Below are 10,324 nucleotides of genomic sequence, written 5' to 3'. Positions count from 1 at the left end.
TTTAAATTATTAAATTATTGTTATTATAAATTATGCACTACTAAGCGTTATGCTTAGCGCGTTGGTTTTCCATCGCGTAGGTACTAGAGATCGATCCAGATCGCGTGATGGTAGCACAGTGAGTGCGACATAGCTCTGACTAGATTTGCCACTATCCAGAGTCACCTCACCGGTCTTTTGTATTTTGGTAGGGCCCATGTATAGACTAGTATTTTGGTTCATTATGTCTAGTCATGATGTATTTCATTTTGGACTTGTAATTAAACTTTGAGATTGAAATGAAAACTTGTAATTTATTATCTATGAATTTCTATATGAATGCAATAGATGATACTTCATTTTTAGATCTCATAAATAATTGTAAATGATATGATACAAGAGAATATGATATGGAAATGTGTGAAATGAATATGGACATGTTAACAGGTGATTAGTGGAAACTCGCCAGATGCTAATAAAATAGGAGAAGCTCTGTCTGGGTCTCCACAGATATAAGATATAAAAAAAAAAAAAAAATTCTACACATAGAATACATGTTTTAAATGACATCAAAAGTTTACAATAGATATGATAAAATAAGATAGGGTGCTTCGGCACCGATGTGACACTTCTTGCTCGGCTATACAATAGACGGGTAAGGGGCGTTACAAGGTAAATAGGACAATTTAGAGTTTGGAGTTACCTATGTCAATTCTGACACTAGGAATGGATCCGGGGCATCTGAAAATGGTGGGAAGTACTTTAATATTGACCCACTTCAAAAGTGAGTCCAATAGCTCGCTTGTCTACCCTGAAAATGCTATACCAGTCACCGGTAGAATTTTCACAAAACGAGAATACCTACGCGAAGCCCACAATATCAAGAGTTAGAATATAATTTTTATTTAATTAAATAAACTCGTTAAAGACCTAAAAAAACATTGTAAAGCTCGTGGGATCCACCAAAATTTTGATGTTAGAAAAATTTGAAATTTATGTCGTTGCTAAGCTCTCGTAGAGTGGAGCATGCTGGTGATCTCGGAATTTCCGTAGGATTCACAGTTTGTGAGAAATCTAGCCCAAAAGTTAAAATGGGCTAAAACTTTTCGGGTTTGATTTGCACAAACTGTCCGATGAAAATTCACATTCTAAGTGTCTATGGAAAGCTCTCGAAGAGTTAAATACAAAGAGGATTGGATCCGGTCTGATCGGTGGCCGGATCGATCGGTATCAGGTCGGGAAGATGAAGTGTCGCATGGCTTGAAGGGAAGACTTTGGGGTGGTTTTTTGGCAAGCTGGAGAGACGACCAGCGGGGGGGAAGGAGGCCGGGGGAGCATTTGCGTGTGGGGAGCAAGGGGAGGTGACGGGCCGATGGTGAGGAAAGGAGGAGAGAGAGTAAAAAGGGAGAGAAGGAGAGGAGGGTGACGCACGCAGGAGGGGAAAAGGGAAAGAAAAAAGGGACCGGTCTGATTTGACCAATTTGATTTAGTCTAGTTCGATTTAAGATACCTGAAAATTAATTTTTACTCTACTTTGGGACCCAAAATGAGGTCCGAAAATTCTGAAAAAAAATTACAGAAAACTCAAAAAAATTTATGGAGTCTAACTATATTTTTAAATTTGTCACTTGATTTTTAAATTAATTTTTAAAAAATTGATAAAATTAATTACCTTGAAAAATGAAAATCCAATTTTGAAAACCCAAAAAATTAAATTAATTATCATAATATTTAATACATTAAAATAGTATAATTTTATATATAAAATAATTATTTAAAAATTTAGGGTGTTACATTATAGACCTAAATAGTATGTGTTAGGGTTTGCTAAATGGGTTGGGCCTATTGTAATGGTTTTATGTTGTAGGATGGATTTAACTTATTGATCTTGGCCCTAGGCCTTATTGTTCTAACTCTAAAACTTCTTTGTGTGTCCCGCCTTATCTAATGAATCACTATCTTTCAGCAATATAAATAAATAAATAAATAATAATAATAATAATAATAATAATAATAATAATAATAATAATAATAATACATTTTTATATTTATTATTTTTTGAATTTTTTTAAACTTTTGATTTGGAATTAAAAAAATTGAATATAAAAATTTTACATTTATTAACTTTCTATTAAAAAAAAAAAAAAGAAAAACTCTCAAACAATTTAAAATTAATTTCGCACATTCCATTCATGTACACTTCCATTATTTTCATCAACTTTCCTTTCTATCCTTTTAAAACTTTCATGGAATGCTTGAATTCCTATAGATGAGGAGGCTTTTTTCATGGTTCTCATGCAAATATCACTTCCAATTACTAAAACTGTTCTCCTTTAGGAGTAATGCCACTAAAATCTCCAAGCAAAGCTACTAATCCTTTTGGAGAAGAGACAGGGCCTGGTGCAGGTTATTTCAATTGTGCCTAACCCAATTCCAAAAACATAATTGCAATAATCTACCAATTCTTGGCAAATTAACTTGTCCCTTACGCCTCTTTTTCCGTCTCATTATCATGAGGCAAGCTCTATGTATAAACAGCTTACTAAATGCAGACCATATTCAGCTCAGTAAGCTATACAAGGAAAAGCTCACCACCTTCTAAAATGGCCATTTCAAGCAGAATTGCTCTAATCTTTGTTGCTACATTGGTATTCCATTTCTGTCATTGGAGGCAAGAAAGCTGTGAAAGTGAAGACCTTTCTATGACTACAGATCTAGTCTTGCAGCCAGTTGCAAGTACAGGAATTGGCTATGTTCCTGCTTTACAGTCATCAGTATTTCTTTCCTCAATAGGGGTAAAAAAGTGCTTATCAACTTTGACCCTGGATGACAAAAAATATTGAAAGCCATTTGAACGCCCTGAATAAAATGCTATAAAATTATCCACAATTAATAAAATTTATAACTAATTAATTGAAGAAATGCCCATAGGGTGGAAATTATCAGAAGAACTCGTACATTTATTTGCAAAAATTTGCCAATATCAAAAGGAAAAAAAAGGTGCAAAAATATTGTCCCATAACTTCACATAGCATCTCTACAGAAACTTTGGTTGAGTAATAAAAATGGAGTAGGTTCCATTCAGTGTGCCAAATTGTTCCAAACAGCTAGTAAGGCATCACAAATGTTTTTCATGTTCATGATTTTGGGCATCTTGCGGATTTTTTCCACCTATTTTTGTTTGGTTCACATTTTAGTTTAACCCCGATAAAGACTTGATGCTGTGTACTCCCTTTATCTCCTTAATTAATCTCTCTCAAAGAATACCATGTCTTTACTGCAGGAAAAATATAAAGCTTTTCATACTGGATTGCCAGTAACTGTTGCTGAAACACTTCTTCGTACAGATCCTCAGACTGAATTACCTTTACGGCTAGTACATATGTTCAAGGTAATTTCTGTAGTAATAAATGGCATATCTAAATGTTTTTAACTTTCTATCGTGAAGCTGCTTTTAGTTTCATTATAAATTTTATATATATTGAGGGAACTACAAAAATATCAACTGATATTTTGCAATTATAGAATTGAATATCTAGCTTTTCAAATTCTGTCCAATTTAATCCTTCTGTTAAAATAATATTTTCTATTATAGCATCTTCGTATATTTTCTATTTTAGCATCTTCCTTTTCTTTTTAGGTTCTGTGTCTTTAAATAAACAACCTTTTAATCTCGCTTTAGATGAAATAAAGAAATAATGGGGATTAAAATATTGTTTCATTTGAAAGTGAGGGATTAAAGAGCTAGATATTAATGAAAGGACTAAAGTTTCGGGGATTTGAAAAGTCATGAACCATATTATTCATTTTGGTAAAAGGAAGGCCCAAGTGTATATTTTTCCAAATGTGTATACTCTGTATATACAATCGGTTAAAAGCTTACATTGGGCTATGTTCCTGAAATATTTCAATGTCAAACTTGCTATCAGTATGATTGTATTTCTCTGCATTTATAGGCTTGATTACAGGATTTTCACTGTTTAAGCCTGACTTTTGTGATTTTATCTGAGTTGTTTTTAGAAAAGATTTTGATAATTTCTTAAATGATATTAATATATTTTCTTCCTGGGGAATATTATGAAACTTTTTTTTTCAGTTAATAGAATTAAGTTAAGGTGTCATTCAAGGTCCTTGTTGATCTTGATCAGTAGTTCATCATATGGTGAATAATAGTCCTAATGACTTGTTGCCAAAAAGCGGCCTAAAAGATACTTTTTCCTGAATGGAGTTTCTTGTGTTGAAGCACAGAATTTCATTCTCACTTCTACTCTCATCGTGAAGTGGCTTAGGATGTTTGGAGTTGTCATTTGATATACAAGGAGAGTTGACATGTCTTAATATGGAAAGGTTTTGGTGGGAGAAAGAATGCCAAACTACTTTAAAATTGCTCCTTTTATTTTTAGATTGACATGGAAGATTTGGAAGGAGAAGAGTGCTAAAACTTTTATAAAAAAGAAAAAATTAGTTTATGTTGGGATAAGGCTGGTTTTCCTAGCTTCTTTATGGTCTCTTGCCACCAGATTTCTAAAAATAGGGCATTATGTAAAAACTTAATTGGTCCTCCTTTCTAAAGTTTTATGGTTTCACTAGAGCTTTCTATCCCCCTTCTTTGTTATTTTCTAATATGCATAGATAAATATATGGCTTGTTACAATTGAACTGCACATTGTTCATTGTTGTGTCACAACAGAAAGTCATGCTGAAGTGTGTTAATTGCATTTTCATGGGTTGGCAGGACTTTCGAAGGGATAGAACATGGGGAATGACTGGCCAAGTATCGAATCCTGCATCTTTGTTCAGACTATATGTTGATTATGGTCGATTTACGGAAGCTACAAATTTGCTGCTCGAGTATTTGGAATCGTTTGCGTCAGTGGTAAATGGCAGCCTTTTCCATCTCACGAGCATATTAAAACTTGTAATGAGAGAAATATTGGTTGTTACACTGTTAGATTTAGAAAACTTGTTTGTTATAGAGTTGTTATGCATCACATGGGTATTGAGGCTGTTCTTCTCACTCAGGATGGGGAGCTTTTGGACTTTTTTAGTGTTAGATTATTTAGTACTTCAATTCTGAGATGACAATGGGATACTTGCAGATTTCTAGAGCAGGTGATCGTTCATCCCAAAAATGATGAATACTGGTCATAAGCTTTGGAAATGCTGTCTGGGCTGCATAATGGTTTTTCTGTGCAATTGCAGTCAATTGTGCTTGCTTTTGCATTATCCACCTTTTTACCCTATATTTCCTCTGTAAACTAGCCAATATTTTCTTTCTTAGAAAATGTAAAGCAGCTAACGTCTTAATTCTTTGAAAACACCTATTAATCCACCCTGCTGGCTATTTACATCACCAATCTTCTGCAGAGACCATCGGAGCTGATACTTCGGAAAAGGCCATTTGCAGCATGGTTCCCATACTCGACAATAGAGCGTCTTTGGTGCCAACTTGATGAATTGATCAATTTGGGCCACATGGTGGATCAATGTGATAAGCTTAAAAAACTATTGCATGGAGCTTTGCTAAACCATCTGAAGCTTGTAAGTAATATTTATGTTAAAACAAGTCCTTGAGGTTTGCCCATAATACATATTAAATTATGCATGTAATACTAATTTTTTTTTTTTTTTTTTTTTTTTTTATTAATGTAACAATTGGCTTTTTGTAAAATTTTATTGTTCAGTTTGCAATTAGTAAATATTTTTTAAAACATCTACTACTATCCATATCATATTTGGCTAATATTAATTGCTAAACTAGAGATATCAATGTTGTCATTGCAATAAAAATTATATAGAATGGTAATTTTTGAAAATATTTTCTTGGTTTGTAAGAGCGGGCAAACCTCAAGGACTAAAATATAGTTTACCCTATTATTGATCAGCTTACCATTTTCTTGAACCGAACTGTCCACCTCTTCTATGCATTGTTCTCAGCTAAAGGTGGACTCCAATGATGCAATTTTTTTCTGCTGCCTGTAAAGAAATGTTGTGGAAACCTTAAAAATTAATGGTTTTCGTGTGTTTTTCTCAGCTAAAGGTGGACTCGGATGATGCATTATCTTCTGCTGCCTGTTGAAAAAGTGTTGTGGCAACCTTCAAAATCAACAATGAAGATGGTGAAACTAAGGATTAATCTGGATAGTTAACAGCTGATGATTCACTTTTGTTAACTGTATAGCTTAGCATCGGTTTGCTTTCGTTACATGGCAATTTTAACAGGAGTAAAGCTGCAATTCCGAAGTTAAATATCCATACATATACATATAGCTGAGCGCCTATCATTGAAAAAAGAGTAAAAATGGAGGGACACTCACTGATCAAAGGAAAGAAGAAATATTTTTGCCTATGTTCTGTAATGTTGTGGCAAACGTCTGCCAATTGTGCGGGCCTGAAATTGACAAGCAGAAACATTTTTGCTTGCTACTGGCTCGAGTATAATAGAGGGAGAGTTGGCAGGGATAAGTGTACGGAGTATAGACCATTCAAGCAGTGTACCTGATGTCTCAAAGTGTTGAACCCTAGGTTATCTCTTATCCCCTCCACTTGTATGTTACATTGTGAAATCTATGTTTTTGTATGCTTTACTGAATCTATGTAGTTATTAATTTGAATTATTTGGGTTTAATGCAACTGGATCTTGATTCCAATTTACTGGGGAATTATGCACAAATGGTTTCCTCCATTTTGCTTTTATTACTTGGTGATATTTTTGACGAGGCTTTCTATTTAGATAAAATCTGAGATCCAAAGTATTGGTCTTTAATTGTTTTTCTTTCTGCTTAAATAAATTCTAACTGCAGATAGGAACTAGGTGATCTGTGAAGTGATTTTGTTAAAACCAGGTTACTATCCTCCATCCCTTTTGACCGCAGGCCAAATCCTATTGACCAAAACAAGAACAATATTGTTAGTTGATAAGTTAGAAGGTTTTGTCTGTTCTTGATTGTTGCTATGTGCATATCAGCAATCGGACTAAACAAGAAAATCTCAGTTGTACTGAAACAAGACAATCATGCAACAACAAAATGTCCCACTTTCTTAGGTTAGATATCAACCCATGTCTTAATTAATTATTTAATCCTAATAAAATAAATAAAGAAAGCTCTTTAAACAAATATGTTTGCCGGCTGAATTATTTATTCCTTCTTTATTAGATATTAGAAGAAAATAGAAAATCAAAGAGCATGATTTTGGATCTTAGATCTTAGATTTGAGTCTTTGAATACAATTTCTATGTGTTTCAAATTAATTGGATTAAGATTAAAACAAATTTTTTGAAGGAAGAAAATCACAATTTATACAGAAAACACCAAATTGGTTATTTTTGCAGATGAACAAGATGGCAGAAATGATATGAAACACCAATACAAGCAAACTTTTGCCTACAACTATTAACACATAATCACATCTGAAGCGGACTTACATAGCTATCCTGTAAGTGAAAGACTTGCTCGCTGGGGAGCAGAAGCCCTGCAATGAAGCAAAGTCCCACATTAGTATTGAATGGTTTGTGCGTTGTTTCAGCTTCCATGCTTCTGTTTGGATCAAGAGAATTATTTAATAGCTAAAATTTTCTATGCATAATAAACAAAAATATATTTAGTTTGATCCTCTATGTTTTGTCGACTTGCATTCGTCTTGTTTAGCAAAAATTCATCATTTTAATATAATTTTTTCTATATGAAAATCATATAATACTGAATCAAATGCACAAGAATTTGCTTTCAAAATAAATAAAAAAATAAATCCTTAGAAATCAACTAAAATAAAATTTTTTTCCTTTACATATGCTTTAATATAAATATTATTAACAACAAGAGATAATGTGAAACAAAAATTAAAGTTAAAACTAGAAGAATATTTCAAATTATAGAAAGAATTTATAATCAATATATTACATCATCAACTTTACAATTTTTATAAAATTCTTTATTTTTGAGTCAACAGAAATATAAAATTCTTGCTGGCAACATGGCCTTCTATAAACTCTATATAAATCCACCAATTAATTAACCAGTGGTATACAATACAAGACCTCATTACCTCTCAAGCCTCAATAATAACCAAAGCAGCTAATGGCAAACACAAGAAGTTTTTTGGTGTGCTCTTCCTCTTTGTTTTGATCTTCCAAGCTCCATCATCTTCAGAAGCCAGCTACAGAAAGTTCATGGGGAAGGACATCAAGATACCATTGAAGACTTCTTTGTTCACTAGTGTCCTTCTTAACCCTACACTAACTTCTTCTCTTGGTGATTACAAAAGCCAGAATATCAATGAACAACATCTTCACTCTCATCAACTTGTCAAATTGGATCGCATTTTAGAGTCTGCACCAAGTCCTGGAGCTGGCCACTAAATTTGTCTTAATTTTTCCTTAATTGCAAAATGATTCCTCCTATTGGATTCATTAATTTAGTGGGTGTTTAGGTATACATTACAATATATGTAATACACTTTGTTTACATTTACAATTTTCATTAATCCTTAATATTTATTTATATAGACCTTATAGCAGTACCCCCAATGATACCTATGTTTAATGTGCCTCTTTAATTATTATTATTATTATTATTATTATTATTATTATTATTGTTTTAAATAAGGTTGCTGTTCTTTTATGTTATGGGGCTAAACTAAACAATACATCTACATGAATACATTGCACCATTACTTAATTATGTATACTATTAAATAAGTAACTTTTAACATATATACTATTAAACTTACAGGTAATGAGCACAAATGTCATTGAATGAGACTGAAGTTAGTCAAAATTATTACTTATGCCATTGAATGAGGAAATTAAAGACTACATATGTTCAAAAAGAATGATGTAATTATTAATTAACCCTAGGAATAATGGGTTTCAATTGTTAAATAGAGCAAACTTCCTGACTTAATAAATTGCAATATGATGATTATGTGCTAAGCGTAAATGCTCTATATGTAGATTGCCTATATTTTAAAAAATAAAAATAATTTTCTTTAGTCTAATTTGACAAATTTATTTACTCCAAATTTTATTGATGAATATTCAAATTTTAGATCAGACCATAATTAATATTGACATTTAGTTTCTTTGTGAATCTTTATGACAAAATATTTTTATTTTAATAAAAAAAAATAGATTTAGTGTAATTAATAAAAAATAATCTCAATATAGGGAATTCAATTGACTAGCAAGGCTTGTGCATGTGGCGTCAGGAGGCAATGTTAAACAGCTACTCCACTTCACATCACTCATTCTATTAGCTTTATAAACAGTAATGCCACTCTACACTTATTTTGATTTCATCCATGAATTCAATTAATTGAATTTATGCAATCCAATTAAAGCGACTATTAATTTATTTTAATTTAAAATGTCTAATAAATTTAAAAATTGATTTATTAATTATATTTGCATTTTTTCAATCTATAATTATCTCATTTAAATTGATCTGATCAAATAATCTTTTAATTTAACTATTAAAATAATAAAAAAATTATCTATTATTTTGACTTGAAAGTATCCTACGATGTCCAAATTACTCAAAATTAGAAATAATCTGAACCTGCTTAACCCAACCCATTTGCCACCCACAGTTGGGAGAGAAATTAAGAAGAGTGAGGCGCCAGCCGCCCGCTAGTCCTTTAAATGCATGAACATGTATCAGATTCCTGCTTGGAGATCTTCCACAGCTTCAGGAAGTAGAACTTCACGTAATTGGCTAGCACCTTAATTTGTTCATATATACCTAACCCAAATTCTAAAGCACATGACAAAAGTAGCTCTTAGTACTCTTGCCCAACTTCTTCACTGTCTCTGATCTCTTTCCAATCTCCTCATATATATATATATGTGTGTGTGTGCATATGGAAGCACAATAACTCATCTGTCTCAGGATTAATTCTATATTTTCTTGATATATCACTCAGGATTCTGGATGGCTCGTCTAAGCGCTGTGGCACTTGTTCTTCTCCTTCTTCTTGTGTGTTTATGCAACGGTTTGGAGGCGAGAAAGCTCTCATGCATGGAGGAGAAGGAGAGCTTGATTTTGAACGTACTTACTGCGCCACCTTCCTCTCCTAGTGGTGGAGGTAATTATGAAGCGAGCTGCAATAAGAACAAGAAGATGTTTGCCATGCATCTTGCTAGGGGTGAGAGATTTCCGGCGGAGTCGTCGCATCCAAGCCCTGGAGAGGGGCATCTTGAACATGATGAAAAATTTTAGTTTTAGATGTTCTCATTCCTATATTGTCCCACACTTTGAAGGCATTGGAATAATTGCATGTATCCAATCTCATGTATACATTATGCTTCATTTATGTCCAGTCCAATATGCAAGCGTCTATGGAATAA

The 10,324-nt window shown here is 32.8% G+C and overlaps 1 protein-coding gene across 1 annotated transcript; it reads left to right on the top strand.

Annotated features, from left to right (window-relative positions):
* Positions 1–3,232: 3,232 nt before the first annotated feature.
* LOC131173965 (nuclear pore complex protein NUP160-like) lies at positions 3,233–6,596 on the top strand. The gene is made up of 4 exons (XM_058136900.1): positions 3,233–3,370; positions 4,715–4,855; positions 5,347–5,520; positions 6,014–6,596. Exons 1-4 carry the CDS (start codon positions 3,248–3,250, stop codon positions 6,056–6,058), a joined length of 483 nt encoding a protein of 160 aa, XP_057992883.1. The 5' UTR covers positions 3,233–3,247; the 3' UTR covers positions 6,059–6,596.
* Positions 6,597–10,324: the final 3,728 nt, after the last annotated feature.

Source organism: Hevea brasiliensis, chromosome 15, assembly GCF_030052815.1.
Source record: "Hevea brasiliensis isolate MT/VB/25A 57/8 chromosome 15, ASM3005281v1, whole genome shotgun sequence".
Lineage (NCBI taxonomy): Eukaryota > Viridiplantae > Streptophyta > Magnoliopsida > Malpighiales > Euphorbiaceae > Hevea > Hevea brasiliensis.
The sequence above is the reverse complement of the archived record's forward strand: the minus strand, read 5'-3'. Positions and strand labels throughout refer to the sequence as shown.